The sequence below is a fragment of the Mus musculus genome, chromosome 9, assembly GCF_000001635.26.
Source record: "Mus musculus strain C57BL/6J chromosome 9, GRCm38.p6 C57BL/6J".
In the NCBI taxonomy this organism is placed as follows: domain Eukaryota; kingdom Metazoa; phylum Chordata; class Mammalia; order Rodentia; family Muridae; genus Mus; species Mus musculus.
The window spans coordinates 115,220,472-115,241,570 of record NC_000075.6 but is presented as its reverse complement, the minus strand read 5'-3'; the positions used below and the strand labels follow the sequence as shown (position 1 = coordinate 115,241,570).

The following is a 21,099-nucleotide window of genomic DNA, read 5'->3' as shown; positions in this document are numbered from 1 at the left end:
AGGGAAGAGACTCAAGCTCACTGGCCAACCATTGTAACTGAATTATTGAGCTTCAGGTTCAGAAAGAGCTCAAAAACTAAGGTAGGATGTGCCTGAAGCAGCAGCTGCCATGCCCTCTGCTCCCGCTGCCCAGCACGGACACCGTGTAGTGCTGCTGAGTGTACATACCCCATTAGACAACCGATCTGCCAGTTTCATCTGGCTGGTGCTTCTCGTGGTTTTTTTGTCCGTTTGCCTTGCTAGCCTTAACCCTGCTGAGGTGGGGAAATAGGCAGCCAAGCATTTCAGCCGCAGCCTGCAGTGCAGTGGGAAGACCAAGAAAACAAGCTAATGAGGTGGTGTGTTAAAGAGGTGGAGGATTTATACCCCCAGCCAGGATCACCCCAGGAGAGGCAGGCAGCATTCTTGAAGCTGCTCCTATGTCCTCCCAGCCACTGCCAGCAATGAATCCTGCCCTTCCTACCTCAGTATTTCTCTCTAAGCATCAGTAAGTGTACCTACTCTTTGGGCTATGGAAGTGGGATCATGGAGCATATAGACAGGCATTGCCTAGTCAGCTTTCCTGCAGCGTTTGTAAATGCATCCTGATTGTTGGACTCAATGGAAGATTGATTTTCATCAATATGTAATACTCCCGTCTCTCCACCGCTTGCTCAAACATACACATCCATTGTGGTGTTGGTTGGCTGATGGACATTTGCAAATAATGCCAAGAAGACCGTTCCACCTCTTGCTGCTTACGTCCCTGATCTCTTCTCTCACGCTTCGCCCATGGTTGGAGTCCTGTCCATTGCTTCCATGCCCTGCAGCCTTTCACTTCCCCTCCTCTTGCTCGGCCTCCCATGTGGAGGTGACGAGCTGCTGCACCCAGCACAGTGAGAGCAAATGATTCCTTGCATTTACCCCGCCTGCCTTGGCTCACCAAGAAGGTGGAGCTAAGAGGTCACCGCTGTTCATCTTGCGGGCTGTTAGGGATTAATCTTTTGAAGTCTTTTTTATGTATATGGTTCTCTGTACCTTGTTTTTTAAAAAAAAAAATCTTTTTATAGGCTGATGAGCTGACTTGGTGGGTAAAGGTACCTGCTGGCTGAAACCTGGGTTCAATCCTTGGGGTGCACATAATGAAGGAGAGAACAGACCCCCTTCAATTTATCTTCTGATCAACACACATGCCCACCCCACCCCAAAACACATACACAATAAATATAAATATGTAATGCTAAAAAAAAAATTTTTTTTAAGAAAAATCCTTTTTGTAAAGCCACAAAGACCATGTCTGTCCTGTGTCTGGTTCTAGGAAATTTGCCAACGCCTTTTCTCCTTTGCCTTCCACCCAGGATTCCCATGTTGCGTACACTGTAAAATGCATGTTTGTTGGTGGCAACTGTTGTGACATGTATGCCTAAAGTTTCTCTTTTAGGGGCTGTGGTGATAGCTCAGAGGGTAAGAGTGCTTGCTGCTCTTACAAGAGACCTCTTGGTTCTTAGCACCCATACTGGGCAGCCCGCAACTACTCGTGACTGCAGTTTCGGGGAATATGACGCCCTCTTCTGGCTTCTCTGGGTACTCAGACATGTATACAAACACATAAACCCATTCACAGAAGTATAGATGTGTATGTATATTTTAACCATGATGGCTAACATGTTGTAACCCCAGCACTTGGGAACTTGATGCAGGAGTAAGTTCACCTTCAGCTTCTTAGTGAGTTCAAGGCCACTCCTGAGCTAGAGACCTTACTGCCTCAAAAAAAGGTTTGGTTGACTTCTTTTTTAAAAAGTCTTTTGTATTTTCATGGCTTCTATTAGCCAGTATCCTAGTTTGTGACTTTTGGTAAATATGTCATAAATATTTAATTTCTCCTTATTAGACTATAAAAGCATGTGTTCTTACACCATGAGGTTTTATTTGACCTTGTTATCGGCATTCTGCCATTCAGGGGTTCATACAGTTGGCCCTGTCACTTGGCAACAGTGGTGGTTTTGTTTTCTTTGTAATTGGTTTGTACTTTGTTGTCTGGCTTCTCTCTCACTGGGAAAGCCACTGATATTTGCCATGGATATAATCTCTGCAGATACCTTTGATCAAACGAAGCAAATTAATCAGAAACACTTTGAGGTTTGTATTTGGCAGAGGGTCTTACTCTAGTCTGGGTTGCCCTGAACTCATGGCCCGCATCAGGCTTCTGAGTGGTGGATTACAAGCATGTACCACCATGATGGTATAAGTGTTTGATTTTATGTCTGTGTGGTTTTTGTCAACCTGTCACAGTCACCTGGGAAGAGGAATGTCAACTGAGAAAATGTCTTTATCACAGTGTCATGGGAACATGCCTGTGGGTCATTACCGATTGATGGAGGAGGGTCCAACCCGCTGTAGGCTTGCCACCCAGAAAAGTGGTCCCCGGTTGTAGAAGGAAGAATCCAGTAAACAAAACTGCTCTAGCGTCTGCTTTGTTCTTGCCTTGTTCCTGGCCTGTCTTCCCTCAATGATGAATTCTAACCTGGAAGATAGAATGAGCCCTTTCTTTTTGTCTGTTGCTGTGATAAAACAGACAGTGGGCCATTGCTGTGACACAGCTGTCGAGGGAAGATTGTGGAAGAGTTTGAAACTTTGGGCTGGAAAAGTCATTGAGTGTTGAAAGCTTTGAGCTTTTGTGGGAGTTTTTGAAGATTGAGAATGTTAAGAGAAATCCAGACTATAGAACCCTGGATTGTAAGTCTCAAGGGAAGCAAAAAACGATCAGGGCTATGCATGTGGTATATTTGAATTAATAATCTGTTGTTGGGGCTGGAGAGATGGCTCAGCAAGAGCACAGATTGCTCTTCCAGAAGTCATGAGTTCAATTCCCAGCAACCACATGGTGGCTCACAACCATCTGTAACAGGATCTGATGTCTTCTTCTGTTGTCTCTGAAGAGCAACAGTGTACTCACATTAAATAAATATGTTTTTAAAAGGAGAATCTGTTGTTTCTGGTCAGCTTGGGCTGAAGAATCATCTCCGATTCATAAAAGATCGGCATCAATGAGGTAAAATCTTGTGGGAACTATTTTTTCAGGGTTAGTACACAGCTGAGTTCCAGAGTGGGCCAAGGCTCCATCTCATCCCGGTAGCCAAACTTGGTGATGTGTAAAGGGTCTCCCATATGGCACAGGTATTGAAGGCATGAGAGGGTCATAGTGGCTGAGAGTTGGGGCTAGGAGAAGCCATTGGAGATGTCGCAGCCTCAATTGCAGTGGGAGACTGGAGAAAAGCCAAGCCAAAGCTTAGCACCATACAGCACAGTTAAGAGTCCCCAAAGAGAAGCCAGGAGACCATTAAAGGTGCAGCCTCAGTTGCTATGGAAACTCTAGCAGATTGGAAATGCCAAGCTCATAGGGTGACCATCATGGACAGTAGCTGGTGTTGAGTACAGACAGCCTGAGCATATAAGATAACCTGCAAGTGCTGCTGACAACAAAACCAGAGATGTGAGAGAGGCTGCCCAAGCCCTTTGGAACCCAGAAGATGAGTAAGTCCCAAGTGTCAGACACTGAGCTATTTATACAGTTGATTTGGGGTTTGCTTTAAGTTGATTGTTATTGCCCTGGTTCTCTTAAACTAAGTCTTTAACTTTTTTTTTAATACATAGAAACCCATAGTTAAAAGACTTAGAACTTTTTAAATATTTGAATTTAAGGACTTGGACTTTGACGTACAGGTCACACGACAACTTGAATCAGTACTATGTGTGTGCTGGGTCTCAAATTCAAGCTTGGCGGGCAGCACGCCCCTTTATCTGCTCAACAGCCTTGTCAGCCATGATATGACAAAATCCATAGATCTGTTTAAAAGTGAGCATGTTCTTAAGTTGTGTCTCCTACCTCCAGTACCTAGAGAGTCTGTTCTGTTGCATGGGCTTTCTCATGTAGGTTGTTATCTATGGTCTTATCTATGTAAAATGGGGGCTTTGCTGGTACAAGCATTCTATTAAGAACAGGGTGTGGTGGCACACGCCTTTAATCCCAGCACTCAGGAGGCAGAGGCAGGCGGATTTCTGAATTTGAGGCCAGCTTGGTTTACAGAGTGAGTTCCAGGACCAAAAAAAAGAAAAAGCAGCTGTATGGGTAAGTGTAGGCCGGGGCTCTGGTTTTACTTCGCAGGAGATTGTTTGAGAATCTGCTGGAGAAGTAGGGAAATTTCCCAAGGCAGAATCACCTGAACCCAGTTTAAGGACTAAACACACAATTCTGGCCCTGCTCTCATTGCTCCCAAGGTGAAGCTGTGCAAAGACTTCAGCCAGATACGTGAGTATACACATTTTTTTCTCATCCTGTAAAGGTATGAACATCTCTTTGGCCTCTTCCAATTTCCCAGGAAAATGGCCCCAAATGCTGGCTTTCTCTCAGAATATGTCTTTCCTCTGGTATACTGGCCTGTGTTCATCTTGCAATAGGATTCTTGTGTACAGATTTTCCAGCGATCTTTGCTGGGCTTTTGTGGTCTGTCCTCTAGGCTCCCGCTGTCAGAGGGAACTCTCACAACAAACTGTCCCTTTGGCTCTCAGAGCGCGTGTAGCACCTGCTTCTTACATCTCTTCTGCCGCCTCAGTTTAATGGACACTATCAAAGTTGTGTCCCTGAACACAACCACAATCTCAGAATCCTCCTTGGGAAGTATGACACATTCGGGGCCTGGTTTCTAGTTCTGAAAGCAACCTGGAAGCACTTGGGTTGGAATATCAGGTGTCTGCTGTGCTCAGATGGCTTTGGTAAAAGGCTGGGGACCAAACCAAAAACTGAAGGTATCCTGGGTAGCCAGAGCGACTAGCTGAGAGTAATGTGTACTTGGTGACCTCAGCTGTCCTTGCTGTTAAAAGCCACCATGACTCACCATGTGATCATCCTCCTCATATGACTCTCCGTTGGCAATGATTAGCCTGGATCAGAAACTCAGGCCTGTGGAGGCGGAGGGGAAAGTTTTAGAAAATGGCACTCTAGCCCTGTGAAGAAAAGCACAGTGACAAACATTGCAAAAGATGGGCGCTAACTGGAGTCAGTGACAGCCCTCTCTCCAAGGAAGATGCAAGTGGGATTCAGGGAAACCTAGCCACGGGCGAGCCTGCCAACTCCTGTAGCCTGGTTGTGTAACATCGCCCATCGCACTGGGTGTGTGCTGTAATGTGCTGATTTTTGCAGGACTCAATTAGTTTCACTTCATCAACTCAGCACCACTATTCACAGACTTGCTTCTTCCATTTAATTGGCTCAGTGTTGAAACTGACCAAAAAGTGATTTCTCTACTGATCCGGTTCTGTGTTCTTAAACTACCATATCCTGACACTGAAGCCTTAAGTCAGCTTGTGCAGATTGTGCCTCTGTTCAGTGGCCCACAGGCATGTCCTGGCATCTTGGCAAAACAAGGAATTGTCATCCCTCTGCCCTGAATCTGATGAAGGAACTTGTGAACCAAAGGAAGGCATATGGTAGATCATCATGAGACCTTAACAGAAGAAATCAAAATGGCAAATAAACAGAAACAAATGTAATATACACCAGGCTCACTAAGCATTGGAGAATGTCTAAAAATGGACTCTTATTGGTGGGTATTCAAATGGCTTGGCGTTAGTGTGATTTGAAGATACACATACCCTAGTTACAGTCAACATTCTTTGAAGTTGTCAAAAGAACACAAAATAGGGCTGAGAAGATGGCCTTGCATTTAAAAGACCTGCTACAGAAGCAGGAGAAGTGGGGTTCAGACCCCTAGAACCCATGTAAATGACATGTAGATGTAGCCACCGCCTGTTACCTCCAGTGGCTTTGGCTTCAGAAGTTCTGGGCTTGATTGAGAGAGCCTGCCCCAAAGCAGAATGCTGAGTGATGGAGGAAGAGTCCCAACATACAGCCCAGAGCTGCTACGTGGACATGCACACACACGTGCATACATGTGAAAAGAAAGAGGGGAATTGATAGTTGATGCTCACATAAAGGGAAAAAAGATGTTTCTTTAAAGAAAAATAATATCCAAAACATAATTGGCGTTAAGGAACCAAACAAGAATATGTATAGCGCATGCTGAAGGCCTGAGGCAGGTAAACCAGTATATATCATTTCAGGTTCTTGCAGCATCCACACAGTAAAAGGACCACTCACCTGAAGGGTGACAGTGCTCAGGGCAGAAGAGTAGGGAGGAGGGATGGGGACTGGGTGTGAACGGGACTCTTGGGAAGTGTGGAGAATATTCTGCTAGATGACTGTGATGTGTCAACATCATCCCACTGACAACTCTACCCTGCACCAAGAGCAAGGGAGGTGAGCCAGCCAATGGAACAGTCCAAGCCTTCCTCACTCCTGGAAACCAGTGCTGCTAGAGGATTCCTGACCAAAGTAGACTCTGGGAACGCTGACAAAAAACCCCAAAGGTCTACAGGGAGCAACAAGTGCCAGTCCAGGAAGCCATGTCCAGATGGTGGGAAATGGTACCCCACTTTTACTTACCCACCCCCACCCCCTGCAGTGCGGAGCAGAACAGAGCTCAGCTCCACTAATCTGTTTGGAGCTGCCTGGGGATCTAGGCTCCATCTTGCCTCTTACTCCCACGGGTAAGGCTGGGCAAGCTGTGGAAGGTGCAGGCAGTGCTCATGAGGCTGCCCCGGGGTTTGCCAGGACCAGATGTAAAGGGTGTGGAATTATGGGGAGGGTAATACAGCATCAACGATTCTAAGAACCTGGAGAGAAATTTTAGGGAATTTTAAGATTTACTCTGTGTGTCTGGGTGGTGATGCCCTTGCCCACAGAGGCCAGAAAGGGTATTGGGTGCCCTGGAGCTGAAGCTATTAGTGGTTATGGGCCACCTTCTGGGGTGCTGGGAACTGAGTTTGGGTTCTCTGCAGGAGCAGTAAGTGTGCTTACCCACTGGGTCATCTCTCCAGCCCCCCAAATCACATTTTAATAACAGACCCAAGAAGACTGCCAGGCTGCCTATGGGCCTGGCTGAGTGCAGGGATCAGGCCATCTTCACCCTGCTCATTTAGGTGGAGGTTTTCCGACGCAGAGCCGGCATGCAGGACTGATGCAGAACGTGCTAGGTAAGGTAGCTATTTTCAAAAGTCCACTTTGCAAGGGGGAGAAGGGGGCATGCAAAGTAAGAAAGCGTGGCCCACGTCATGGAATTTAACTTTTTGTGCAGTCTTAGATTGTCTATACATGATGATGATAGCCTCCGCCATAAGAGAATGTCCATTCTGCTGAAACATGTCCGTCTTGTCCTTGCCTTAAGCGTACTTCCTAGAACTTCTGCCAGTGTCTACGGCAGTGGCATAGGCAGCCTTAACCTTGTTCTCGGGCTTGGGGGAGGAGCTTCTAACTTCTCACCTTTGTGATCTTTGTGGATGTTTTGCATGTAGACATATCACATTGGGTTTGGGGGGAGTTGGTTTTGTTTTGATCGTGGACGGTACTGAATCTTGTCAAATGCTGCCTCTGCATGGGCTCAGATGACTAGTTTGTTTCCGTGTGAACGTGGTATGCTGTGCTGATATTTTCGTTCTTCCTGCATTCAGCCACCCTTGCTGTCTAAGAAGAAACTTGATTATTGTCATGTGTCATCCTTAGGATGTGCCGTGGCATTTGCTGCGCTAGTGTTTGAGAAAATTTGAGCCAATATTTATACAGGATGCTAGTCTTTTTTTAAATCTGTTCTTGCTTTGGCATTGGGCATCATCTGGCAAACTAGGCCAATCCAGAATGGATGGCCTAACTCTAAATGTTTGGTAGGATTCATCTAAGGCCATCTGGTCCTGGCATTTTTTTTTTTTTTTTTTTTTTTTGGTTGGGAAATTTTAAGTGACTGGTCCAATCTCCTTGCTATTTATAGATCTATTCTAATTTCTTAGTTCATGACTCATTCTTAGTAGGATGTGTTTCTAGGAATCTGTTCTTTTTGTCCAGGCTTACAGTTCTTCCAGGACTGTTGATAGAGATGGCATCTCAATTGTCCTGCTTGGGTTGGCCCTAAACACGAGACTCAAACATTTGCTTTCATAGAACTGAGAACAGCCCCTAAGTGGTGCTGATCTGGGGCTTTCTCGGTGTATTTAAACCAGGGCTGAGGACTGGAGACACAGCTCAGTGGCTAAGAGAATGTACTACTCTTGCAAAGACTGTGGTGGTCAACTGCCTGCATCCCTATCTGGCAGCTTGCTCACAATAATGTGTGACTCTGGCTCCAAGGGATCCCGCACCCTCTACAAGCACACGCACACACATAATACATAGTTTTAAAAATCCCTAAAAATAACACAAGACACAAGAGTATTTAATCGAAATATATTTGTCTAATATCTACAAAGTGTCAACAGTTGGTCTTAAGAAAGCAGACAAAAGGCACAAAATTAGTATTACTACAGAGAAGCATTCATGCTACTGAATTTTATAAATATCATTGGGTGGCATGGTAAAAAATAAATTAAGCACTGAGCAAAAATCAAATTAGACATCCTTTTTCTCGATTTTGTTTGGTCCATGTTTGACCTGTGTGAGGCTGAAGACATTCTCAGCTGGGACACTGGGGGGCTCATGGGGCTCGTGGCTGTCCTAGTTACAGAGGCTTTCTGGCAGCTTGGGTCAAAATTAAGGAAAAGAAATAAGACTACTTGTTCTCTTTCCCCAACTAGATATGAGGCAGTGGTGGTCCGTGTAGTGTAGGCATGCGTGTATTGACCTTCCAGAGCCCTTTGTCATGACCGTGTGATTTCTTTCCGGCTGTGAAGAACACAGGGTCTCATGCTCTGGGCATGGGAAGTGTCAGAGAGACTGGATAAAACCACCTGGTGGGCCTGGCCCTGATTCCTCAGGAGTCACTCCCTTCTAGAAGGTTCCATATCAGCCCCCAGTGGCTTCCTGTCACCTTGTGCAACTGGAAGGCCTGCTTGCTCTTTCTAGGATGTGGACAGACAGCCTTGGATCAGAACAAGCATCACCCCAGGGTGGCCACTCTCCCCTCCGCCGGGTGGCCACTACCCCCTCTGCCGGTGGCCACTCCCCTCCTCCGCCAGGAATTCGCTCCTTTTCCAGGCTGTGCCACCTCAGCCTGCATCGTGACAAAAGACAGGAGACGGTGAGTAGGACAGACCATGGCAGAATGACTGTGGCAACGTGAGAAATAAAGAACACCAACTCTCGTGAATAAAACGGAGCTCAAGGTTACCCACGGCAGCCTTGGCAGGTGAGAGGTGTGCCCACGGGCCTCGGCTGCCCTTCCTTGAATAAAATCCTCAGACAGAATTTGGAGGTGCATGTTTCATGTAACCCCTCTCTCCGACTTGGATGCTAGCAAGAGATTTCAACAAATACCAACGGAATCTTGATACTGTACCACTTTAATTCCTACAAAACCAGGCCTATTACGGGAAGCACTGCACCTCCGCCCATCAGTGTGTCTTCCAGAGGGGGTTGAAGTACACCCAGCCATCGCCCTGAAAGAGAAGGAAGGAGGTGACAGGAGGGAACCTCACAAAGTCAAGATTGGAGGACACCTCCCGACCAGCCCACCTCTGATACAGCACACAGCACCAGCCAAGACCCAATCCCAGCACTGCACAGCAGGCCTAGCTGATGGTCTTCCCTACCCTTTCTTGAACATATCTGAGGATACATTTCTCCCTGCCTTAACCAAGAAAAAAATATGCATTTGCTTTTAAAAGGGAGTCCCAGAAATGACCAACATAAAAGGGGTCTTGACAGCTTCTTCTATCTAGATGACTTGGCAAAAGAGAATTTCAGGACAGAGGGGCTAAAAGAGAGAGGTTGGCTGGATGAAGACTCAGAGTCACCTTGGGGGTGAAGGGAGGAGGCACACAGACCAATGATGTGGAAGCCTGCCTACCCAGTGAAGGCTTTTTGGCAGGTGTCCATCACAGTGTGTCCGAGGACAGATGCCACAGGAGGAATGCCACCGTTCAGCCACCAGGCAAGGAAAAAGGGAATGGGCATCTGTAATCAAGTGATGGACCGGAAGGAAGTGCATCAAGGGGAGCTAAGCATCCTTGTGTCAGGGTGACATGTGTCCCTAGTCCTGTCACAGACAGTGGCTTTTACCAAGCCCCAGAAATAGAACTTCAAGTAGTGGGGTTTTGTTTGTTTGTTTGTTTGTTTGTTTGTTTTGCTTTTTAATGAATAAATTTCCATATGAGTCAGGCAAGCTGTTGCATAGACAGGACTCCCCTCAGGGAAAGCTTCAAGGATTTCTGTCATCTGAGCGAAGCACCCACCCAGGAAGGAGACCCTTCGAGGCAGTTTCCCAAGTACCAGCCTCAGCTTCTACCTCCTGTCCATAAGTTCCCTCTCCCCCATCCATGTCACTAGGGTGCCCTTGCTCACCCCACAGCCAACAACCCATCCTCATAGAAGGTGCTAAGAGAGTAGGTAGGACACCTGGGCCCACTGGTCCAAATTGGCTATGGGCATTTGAATGCGTATAACCCCTTAGCATCATACAGATAGGATCTTCATTAAAAACTCAATCCCGGCTACTCACTAAGCATCCACTGTTCTCTGGATGGGAGATAAAGCCTCTTGACTCTTCCCCCTACTCCTTAGCCCACTCCCACAAGCCACAGGCTCACTACACAGCTGAGGGCGATCCTGCCTTCACCTCCCGAATGCTGAGACTTCAAGTATCCAGTGGTGCCAGGGAAACAAGGTGAGCTGTACCCCAGGCCCCATCCACAATTACTTCCTAAACAACACTGTGACACCTCTGACACAATCTGAGATCCAGTAGGGAGGCAGGATGGGGCGAGGCTGTAGATTAGGTAGGCCTGCTTCCCTGCAGAATCCTCTGGGTTTATATTAATTCAAGTGAGATCATGGAAGCCTACACTGCTAAGTAATAGCTCACCTTCTCTGTTCTTATGTAAATTAAAGCTCTCCACTCTTTACTACAGATGTGACTAGCTGCCTCAAGGCACTGTCACCTTTACTTGCCCACAGTGATGGACCGTGCTGGACTGTGACCAGAACTGTGAGCCAAATAACCCTTTCTCCCCTGAGTTGATTTTGTCCAAGTGTTTTATCACAGCCACACGGGAGACAAATCTAAGGTTGGCTTCAGATGGTCGCCCAGCCCCTTGCCTGCTTTCCCTGAGGGGACAGGGGTGGGGGCAGCACTTTAGGCAGAGGCCTCTCTGAGCTTTGCTCGCCATTGCCCCTCCCATGTGGCCCTCAGGAGGTCATGCTGTGACAGTACTCTATGGGGAGGCAGCAGGGAGACCAACCAACTGTGTGGGAAGAATGGTAGAGAGGCCCAGCCCCCTCCTTCCAGGCCTGGCTGGCTAGAAGGGTTTTTGAGAGGAGGGACACTGCAGGGGAAGTGTCAGCTACACACTTCTGCCCTTGTGATGGTATGAGATGTCAAGACCTTACTGGGGAAACACACACCTCAATTCCAACCCCCATCCTGAGCCAGAGCCACACTCTGTCTGTCCTGTGTGACCCTGTCTGTCCCACTGTCTCAACAATAAAAGTTGAGGTGACCTTAATCAGGGCTAGAGCCTGGTAGCAGGCCAGGGTTACCTCCGGGATGAAATACTTGGGTCGCCACGGTGTGCGAAGGGTCTCCCGTTTCCTCTCCTCCACCCTCTGCCTCTCCTCCAGGCGTCGTTTCTGCTCTGTGGCTGCGTCAATGTCCCCAAGCCTCAGGTAGTGGGTGACTTCCTGCCAGAGGTTCCTAGAAAGACGAACAGTACAAGGAGCCATCGGACTAGGCCAGCTACTGCCATGACAGTGGACAGACAGACATTTAGGCCCCTGTCTGTGGGAATCCAAGGGCCAGGGGTGGAGCCAGGGCTCCTTGGTTACACATCTGCTGTCTCCACACTACCTGTTCCCAACAGCAAGACTTCCTCATGCTCTGAGTAGAGCTCTGGAGGTGGAAGCTAATGGAAAGAGCAAGCAGAGCCCCCCATCCCACCCCACCCCAAGCACACCAGGGACAGCGGGTATACACAGCTCTTACCAGGCACCCCTATAAACATCTTAGAGACACTCATTTAATCCTCATGACCCAATGACATGGGTGGCTATATTATCAGCAACTGCATTTGATGGAGAAAACTCATGTCAAATGAGTGTGGGGGAGGGAACCTGCCTAAGAAAAGCCCTGAACACCCAGCTAGGAGGAGGGGGGATGGGAGGAAGAGGAAGTCAGGGGCGACCCCAAGAGGCTGTCAGAGTAGCATTTCCAGGCCTGCCTCTGGGATCCAAGACAGGGCTTTTGCTCAGCCCCTGCTGTTCATCAGGAGCTGACACAGGTGATGAGCAGGCGGAGCATCATCAGCCCACTCTACTGGGATCGTCTGCCAGGGGAAAAGCTGGCATCAAGGTAGAGCTCAATTCACAACACAAGTGACGCCAATGGCCTTTCTGACTACAGATAAGGGAAGCCTGGGACCCAGCAGGGATGACGGGGACTAGGGGCAGAGCAGCCACTCTTAAGAGCCTTAAGTGGAGAGCTCAGTTTCCCTAGAGTGAGCCTCATGCTGTCTGTGTGACTGTTTCCTGAGTCAGGGTCTTACAGTGTAAGATGGATGGTGTCTCAGCCTGGTTTCCTGCCTCAGTCTCCTGAGTGTTAGGTTACAGGGAGGTATGTGCCACCATACAGAGGAAGAAGAAAACAGCAGCTCCTCGCTAATTCTGGCTCCTCGCAGGGTTCCAAGTACCCAGAAGCTGACCAAGGAGCAGCTGAACGCCATCCCGGGAATGCCCCTCAGAGGCAGTGGGGCCTGGTGCCAACTACCTCCTTACCATACCCTTTTCTCTGCCTGCAGCCATGGTCCAACAGGGAGGGTGGGGGAGAGTTTATGTCTCTACACACAGAACTTGTATTTGCTATTCACCACTATGAATGACTCTGGCTGGGTTTCTAACCAGTACCCAGGAAGAGGGTACCAAGCCTGACTACCTAAGTTAGATCCCAAGAGTCTACCTGGTGAAAGGAAAGCTATCCTCTGATCTCCACGTGTGTGCTGAAACACACACTTGCACGTAAACATAAAGTGAATACAGAAAAAAAAAAAAAAAACCTCTTTTTTGGTAAATCAGTCAGGTTTCAGTTGGACTCGTGAGCCACGTTGGCTTAGACTGAAATATCAAAATAGCAACTTCTATGATCAATCGGCTTGTGGAGCTATATAGCTGTCACATGACAGCATATAGTGGACATACTAATTAAGTAGATAGTTCATAATTTACTTAACCATTTTCCAGATGCCGGGTATGTATATAAATGTGCTACATCGACCCCAGTAGAATCTGTGTGACAAGTTCTACACACTGAGGTGACAGACTTCAAAAGAAGGAGGTCTCCTGGAACCAGCTGTGGAACTCTTGGCCAGAGCAAAATATTGAGCCGTAGTTCTCATGGCAATCTATCTGTTTTGTTTTCTCTTATTCCTTTCCTTATTTACAGTTCCTGGTAGCCTAGGCTACAATCTTAAGCAAGAATAATGTGCAAGAACCAGTCCTTGAGATGGGGTCACTAACATGACCTTATCTCTGGGGAAACCAACGTTTTACTTTACAAATCACTTACAGAATTATATAATAGTATTATGACAGTTCCCAACAATAAATTTCATATGGCTACACATGTGTTATCGGAGGAGGGCTTTGGTACATGGTAAAGAAAGCCTTAAATAAAAGGAATTAAAATAGTTTAAATTTACACACTGGAGATTTATAAAAAAATTAGGCATTAGATGTTAAACAATAATTGACCATAAAGATTTACTAACCTGCTCTTGGAGATCTGCCACTAGCCTCAGATGACTGCCCCACTGATTTTACCCTTTCAGAGTTGTAACGCTTGGGAGATTCCTATTAATCATGATGTCACCTGTTCTACTTGTGATTCACTGAGTGCATCTTTTCAGAGTTGTAACGTTTGCTTGATTTTTGTGCTTTACTGTGCCAAATGATAACGATGGTATTTGTGATTGCTTCACTGAACACATCTTCTAAGAGTTGTAATATTTGTTCTTTTAATGTATAAAAACCCCTGCTTTAGACTGCCTCTGTGTTTGTTTTTGTTTGTCACTGCCGAATCCTTACCCACCTAGACTTCGAGGACCCTCATTCCAGGGACCCCCATACCCAACTGGGGTGGTCCGTGGCATAAATGGTTTCTCGTTCTTGAATTGTTTTCTCAAAAATAAACATGTTTGAATCTTTTCTGAACTTAATAATTTCCCATGCCAACAGATAGATTCCCTAGAAATAGAAGACAGGATTAAAGTGAGCTCACGTGTTTAAATCTAACGGTCCCTAAGCTGCCCCTGCTTCTCCCAGGAGCACGGGATGTGTGCAGTCGACTCCACTGCCCGTGCCAGCACTCAATATTTTAAAAATAGCTGTCAAGGAAAAGAAAAGTCTCTCTGTTTCCCTGCATAGTTCTTGGAATTACCAGCAACTCTCAGATTAATTTACAATCCACCAATAATCCGGCAGTGGACAAACTTTTTCAGAACAGGCAGCACACATCTGCCAGATGGCGGATGGTCACCCACTCTGTAGCTGCAGAACCACCCGAGTGATCTCTACATGGGTCCATCCCTAATGGACGAGGGGTGTTTCAGTGGCTAACGGAAGCACACTCGCATCCTTTGCTACTAGCTATGCTGCTTAAGTTTCCCACAGATCCCTCGGCCAAGGAGGGGACAGGCATACCTGGACTCCATGGGCCCCTGCTTCTCCAGGGGTCTAAGCTTCTTAGGATACACAGGCAGGGTGGTTGTGTCGATGACTTTGGTCTCCCCGTTGCTGTAGGTGAACTCCAAGGTGCCATTCCACTCCCCATGTGCTTTACAGACGATGGTGTTGGTTGGGTTGTGTTTCACTTCAGCTGTGACCCTGAATTAATGAGAAGGTCAAATGAATCAAAGGGGGGTCCGGGTCCCTTTTCAATGGGCAGTTTAGGGAGAACGGGCTGGTTTGCAGTCTGGCCCAAAGATTGGGTCTTAAAAGAAGGTATAGTATTCTTGATCAGAACAAGAAAAGAAGATAGCCGGGTGTGTGGGCTCACGCCTGTAACCCCGCGCACTTAGGAAACAGAGGCAGGATAATCTAGGCAAGAACGAGGCTAGCCAGGGCTAAGCAGATAGACTTTGAACCAAAAAAGAGAACAGAAGAGACGGAGAAAAGGAAAGAAAAGAGAGAAGAGCAAAACCCTGAGATAAAACCAATTCAGGTCTGAAGACAGATCAACAGTAAGAGCCGTCAGCCTGCCTCACTGCTCCGAGAGACAAGCCCGGTGGTTATAGAAGATGCCTCTGTCACGGGCATGACCCAACAGTAAAATATATCCTCTCCTCCCCAAAACAGCATCTCCTAGTGCTACATTTCTACCATGGAAAGAGTGTTGGAAGAGCTTTTCCATCCTTAAATAAGGTCTTTGGTTCTATGCCAACCATCGTGGTGCAAAAGCCTGTATAATCCCAGCATTTGGGGCAGAGGCAGGAGGATTACAAATTTAAGGCCTGCCTAGGCTATATGGCAACTTGTCTCAACAACAAAAGCTACAGCAAACAATCTAATCCCCAGGAGGTCAGTTCTGGGTGGGGATGAAGAACGGGTTGCTCACAGTCCGTCCAGTCCATGTATCTATCCACCCAGTACCCACACACTCCGCGATGAAGGCTGAGCCAAACCTGGCTTCACGGCACTGCCTGCTAGCTCAGGGCAGTACCTGCGGACTCAGCAATACCTGGCTGACCACCCTCAAGCTCGTTTTTAAAGCCCCTGGGGAAGACTGGTAAGATGGCTTACCATGCCAGCCTGGCAACCTGAATGAGGTCTCTAGAATCCATGTAAAGGCGGAAGGAGAGAGCCAGCTCCACAGAGCTGTCCTCTGACCTCCACACATACACCATGGGCACAGCCCCACACTCATGCATGTGTATACACAGTGAAGGAAATAAAGACCTCTGCAAACTGCCTTCCTACGATGTTAGGGGAACTCGGGGCTCTCTGAGTGGGAGGAAATGCTCCTGGAGCCGCGTCCTCTGCGCCCAGTGGTCCAGCTTGTGCTGAGTTTCCAGTTTGCCTTTTTTATTTTCATTACATGTATCGGGGGAGAAGCATATACAGGCTGAATCTAGGTGTCTACGGAGATCTGAGGTGGGTGGCTTGAAGTTGGAGTTACAGGTGGAGTGAGCCATCCAATTATGGGTGCTGGGAGCTGACCTCTGGTCCTCTGCAAGAACAGTAAGTACTCTTAACCCCAGAGCCATCTCGCTACCCCAGGTTTCCAGTTTTCAAGTGTAGGCTTCCCTCGACCTGAGAGCCGTTCAGGCTCCTTGTAGGCATGCCTGGCGTGCAGAGTTAGTGGGCCATGCCAGCAATGCTGTGTACTGGGCTCTCCACAGGGAACACTCTGGCTGCAGGGCTTCTGATGATCCCTCTATTGTCTTTCAGCTGCCAGTATAACAAATGAATGCTGGGGAGAAAGATGCCCAATTAGCATAACTCCAGCGTACTGCTGTGTGTGTGTGTGTGTGTGTGTGTGTGTGTGTGTGTGTGTGTGTGTGTGTGTGTGTGTGTGTCTCAAACTAACACCAGCCCGTTGCTAGAAACAGCTAGGGATTTGAAGTCCGCACAGTGGTGGGCCTGCCCCAATCATGGCTATAGAAAAAGGCTGCCCTTCCTCCAATGGTGACCTTTCCCTTAGTTCAAGACCTGATTTTCCCTAGCTTCTAAGGACAGTGACATAGCCAGTGGCTTACACACCTAAGACTCCAATGGGGGCTGCCATAATGCCTGCACTTGCAGAGGGCTGCACTAGAAAGTGGAGGGCTAAAAGGCCATTTACCCTCTGGGAGTCTCCTGTGTTACCATGGACGCCCCATAAATGAGTGGGGAGACCCCAAAGCCTTCCCTATGAAATGAAGGAGAGAGGTGTTTCTTCAAACAAGACTGTTCACTCTGTCTTGATGGTTGCCTCTTTTTTTTTTTTTTTTTTGGTTTTTGGAGACAGGGTTTCTCTGTATAGCCTTGGCTGTCCTGTCCTGGAACTCACTTTGTAGACCAGGCTGGCCTCGAACCCAGAAATCCACCTGACTCTGTCTCCCGAGTGCTGGGATTAAAGGCGTGTGCCACTACGCCTGGCACCATTTATTTTTTATTTTTTTATATTTTTGGACAGAGAGTGCTGGGGAAATGAACTCAGGCTTTTGTGCATGTCAGGCAAACACTATGCAGCCCCCAGCTCTTGACATTTTGGAGGCAGGGTCTTACTATGTTACCCAAGCCTGCAGTGTGCTGGGTAGGCCCAGGCTGGCCTGGAATTTGAGTGTCTGCCTCCAAAGGACTGGGCTTATAGTTAAATGGTATAATGCCTGGCTAGGACCCCATCTATTTTTTTTTTTTTTCGAGACAGGGTTTCTCTGTGTAGCCCTGGCTGTCCTGGAACTCACTCTGTAGACCAGGCTGGCCTTGAACTCAGAAATCTACCTGCCTCTGCCTCCTGAGTGCTGGGATTAACGGCATGCGCCACCACCACCCGGCTGTTTTTTGTTTGTTGGTTGGTTGGTTTTTTAAATTATTGTCCTTTTTTGTTTTGTTTTGTTTGAGACAAGACCCCATGTCTTCCAAGCCTCCCTAAGCATCCAAGGATGACCCTGAACTTCTGTTTCTCTATTCTTGCCTCCAAAGTGTTGGGATTTCAGGTGGGCCTACCACACCTATTTCTTCCCAAAGGGTGAGGGGACTCAGACGCAAAAGAAAAACACAGCCAGAGTGCTGGCCACTTCCTACCTGTGGACTTTCCCGCCGTAGAAGGGCTTCGTGTGGAACGTCACGGTGGCAGAGTACCCAGTCTTGGCACAGCTGATGTTGACCTTCCCTCCAAGCTCCACCCACGGCACGGTGAGGATGGAGCGGGCGTAGGCACTGGGCAGCGTGAAGACGTACTCTTCCCCGTGGTCCAGAAGTCGAAGCACACCTCCAGGAGAGAGGGAGAGTCGGGCAGAGCATGAGTGGGCAGAGCATGAATGGGCAGAGCATGAGTGGGCAGAGCATGAATGGGCAGAGCATGAAGGGTGGGCACACTCAGGCAGGAGATCCAAGATGGCCTGCAACACATGCCTGCCATGCCTCTCACCTCAACAGAGCTCTCTGTTCACCGCCCTGGGTGCTGTTGTCTGCACCACATGAAGCTCTGAGAAAGACCACGAGCAAGGAAGATCTGCTGTCAGCTGGGTGGGCATTAATCACTGAGGAAAGACACCACAGTGACGACGATCAAGGCAGTAGGGGGATGGTGGACGGTGCCAAGGACAAATTAATGTAGAAAAGGGGCGTGCCTCAAGGAAGAAGCAATTCCCCCGTGGTGACAAGAAAGACCGAGGAAGGGACCTTTGTGAGGGAAGAGATTGAGTGCAGAGGTATGGAGGATGAGCAGATCAACAGGAAGGGAATGGCTTTAGTCTTGCTCCAGGGCAGCTAGTGTATGAGAGGACCCCGTGAGCAAGCACCTCGCCCTGCAGGTCTCTCCCTGTTCCCCTTCAGTACTGAGACAAGGACACCCACCATCAAGGCACCAGGAGCCTACATGGGTGACAACTCCATTCTTTAGCTGCATATACATGACCAAAAGTTGTTTGTGATGTTCCTTCCCAAGGCTCCTGGTTCTCCAACCAACAAGAGTAAAGGCTGGTGCCAACAGTCCTCAAGGGGACTTGGTGCCCATTGGTCACCAGCCTCCTGGGAGCTCCTTGCATGGTGCCCCTCGAGCGTCACCACCTCCCAGGACAGTAAGGATCATGGTTTCACTGTAAGCAGGGGACAACTGATGCTGCAGACAGAGCCTAAGGGGCACTGCCAGTCCCTATCTCTCCTGAAATAGACAAAGATCTAGACATGGGAGGAAGTCTAGGGGAGGGAGAAGAGAGCCTGCACACGCACAGGGAGCGTGGTAGGTGGGACACAGAGGTCTGGGTACAGACCATGAGGAAGAGGGTCTGAGGCCTCATCATCTCAGCCACACACTCACATCATCCATAGGGGAATGGGAAGATCTACATTCACGTCATCTATAGGGCAATTAGATCATCAATAGGAGAATAAGATGCTACACTCAAATCATCAATAGGAGAAAATGTTACACTCACATCATCAATAGGGGAATAAGATGCTACAATCAAATCACATCATCAATAAGAGAATGAGACTCCACCCTCACTCCATCCTGGCCTTGCAGAAGGCTCTAGCCTGAACATCTGTCTCCCGGAACATCTGTCTCAAAGCTTACCTTTGTGCATAGCATCCACAAACTGGGCAACTTGAGAAGACAGAAGGCAAGAGCTGGGGTAGAAGACTGCAAAGAGACGTCACAGGGTGTGCTGGTCCACACCTGTCACCCAGAGGCTGAGGCAGGAGGACTGAAAACTCAAGGCCTACCTGGGACACAGTGAAACCAGGGTCTACCCTGTCTCAAAGGAAAAGGAAAAAGGCCACCAGGATGTCCCTGTCACCCCTCGGTTCTACTTCTAAGTTCCTTGACTCCCCAAGCACTGGCCATATCCCTAGAGAGGGGTTCTGGCAGGGACGAGGCCCCTGGGACTCTGGAAAAAGCTTCGGTCACTTCTAGGCCCCCATACGCACTGTGGGTGTTGATGGCTATGTGCTAGTTAGGAGAGTCAGTTCTCATCATAGACTGGCCTGATGGGTCACTTGGGAGGGGAGTGATGACTAGGCTGGCCTGTGGGAGTGCCTGTTTTAATTGGATTAGCTGAGGTGGGAAGGGTCATCTGGACTGTGAACAGTGCCATGCCACGGGCCGAGGTTCCCAACTGAATGAAAAGAAAGTAAGGTGATAGCCATGAGTCTACTGCTCCCTTCTGATGGGGAAATGGTGTGTGTGTGACCAGTTCTCTCAAGCTTCTGCCACCTGTGATGTTCCTGCCATGGTGGTCTGTAAACCACACAACTTTTCTCCCTTAAGTTTCTCCTGTCTGTATTTTACCACAGCAACAGTGAGAGACACTAAGGCAGTAACTGCCTTCCGGAAGGGCAGCTTGTCTCCCTGATGCCACAACCTCACCACCATGTCTACTGTGGCCCCACTGGAGGGCTAAGCCTTCCTGACCTTAACCAGGACATCCGGATATTCATCCGCTTGCAGAAACCCACACCAAGGGCAGTGCCAGTCATCTGTCAGATGCTGGTGAATTGAGCCGCCTGAAGGAGTAGGCTTTCTAGAGCCCATTAGCAATACGGAGATAAGCAGGCCTGTGGCGCTGCATGAAGCAGGCCGGAACCTAATGGTGGTGGTCTCTCACAAACACCTGTACTTCATCTACAAAGAGTTGCCGCTGCTGGGTATAATGGTGCAGGCCTCTAGGCCAGCCTGGGCTACATAATGAGCTATAGGACTACAGAAAGAACCTCCCTTTTAAAAACAAAAGGAAAAAAAAACGTAACAACAAAAAAACAGCAAAAGGACACACTCTGTGGGGAATTTAGAATAAGTATGAAAATCAGATAGAATAACCCGAATACCAATTTTTTTCTAATTTTTATTTATGTATCGTGTGTGCATGTGTGTGTGTGTTGAGGGGGTGGGGGGTGGGCAGTGTGTATGGCAGCCAGAAGATAACTTGTGGGAATCGGTTCTTTCCCTTCCACCATGTGGGTCAGTTAACCTTGGGTTTTGGGGGCTGCCTCTAGCCTATAGAGTCATCTTGCTGGCGCCGCTTTTTGTTTTTCAATGAAGATAGATCGAATTGCTCTGTTTCTAACTGCAGACCGAGGGACACAAGTCAGTGCCAACACAGACCTCCCTCTGGGGCCTTCGCTTCCAGTGAGCTCTCCACTAGGCCACACAGCTGTGGAGACCCAGCCTTGGGCTCGCTGCCCAGGGTGGCACTGTGGCCTGACTCGGGGAAAGACTGAGTGCTGGAGGAGGAGCCTGACTGGGGAAGAGCACAGGCCCAGAAGGAAATGCCTGACCTCACCTCCTCCAGGGCAGGCCCAGGCAGACCTGGCTGTACCCTTGGAAGGACTTGAAGGTACCAGGGCCAGGCACCATTCTGCCCTTGCTTAGACCCCCCTCACATGGTCCT

The 21,099-nt window shown here is 48.3% G+C and overlaps 1 protein-coding gene across 8 annotated transcripts in view; it reads right to left on the bottom strand.

Moving 5' to 3' along the window:
• Window positions 1-8,297: 8,297 nt before the first annotated feature.
• Window positions 8,298-21,099, bottom strand: part of Osbpl10 (oxysterol binding protein-like 10) — a 254,789-nt gene continuing 241,987 nt past the window's right edge. For all 8 annotated transcript variants that reach the window (NM_148958.3, XM_006512371.3, XM_011243052.3 and 5 more), the window contains 4 exons: window positions 17,792-17,978; window positions 14,708-14,890; window positions 11,558-11,711; window positions 8,298-9,459 (listed from right to left, as the gene is read on the bottom strand). In NM_148958.3, coding sequence (NP_683761.2) covers window positions 9,415-9,459; window positions 11,558-11,711; window positions 14,708-14,890; window positions 17,792-17,978 — 569 coding nt within the window. In that variant the 3' untranslated portion in view covers window positions 8,298-9,414. The remainder of the gene's footprint in view (window positions 9,460-11,557; window positions 11,712-14,707; window positions 14,891-17,791; window positions 17,979-21,099) is intronic.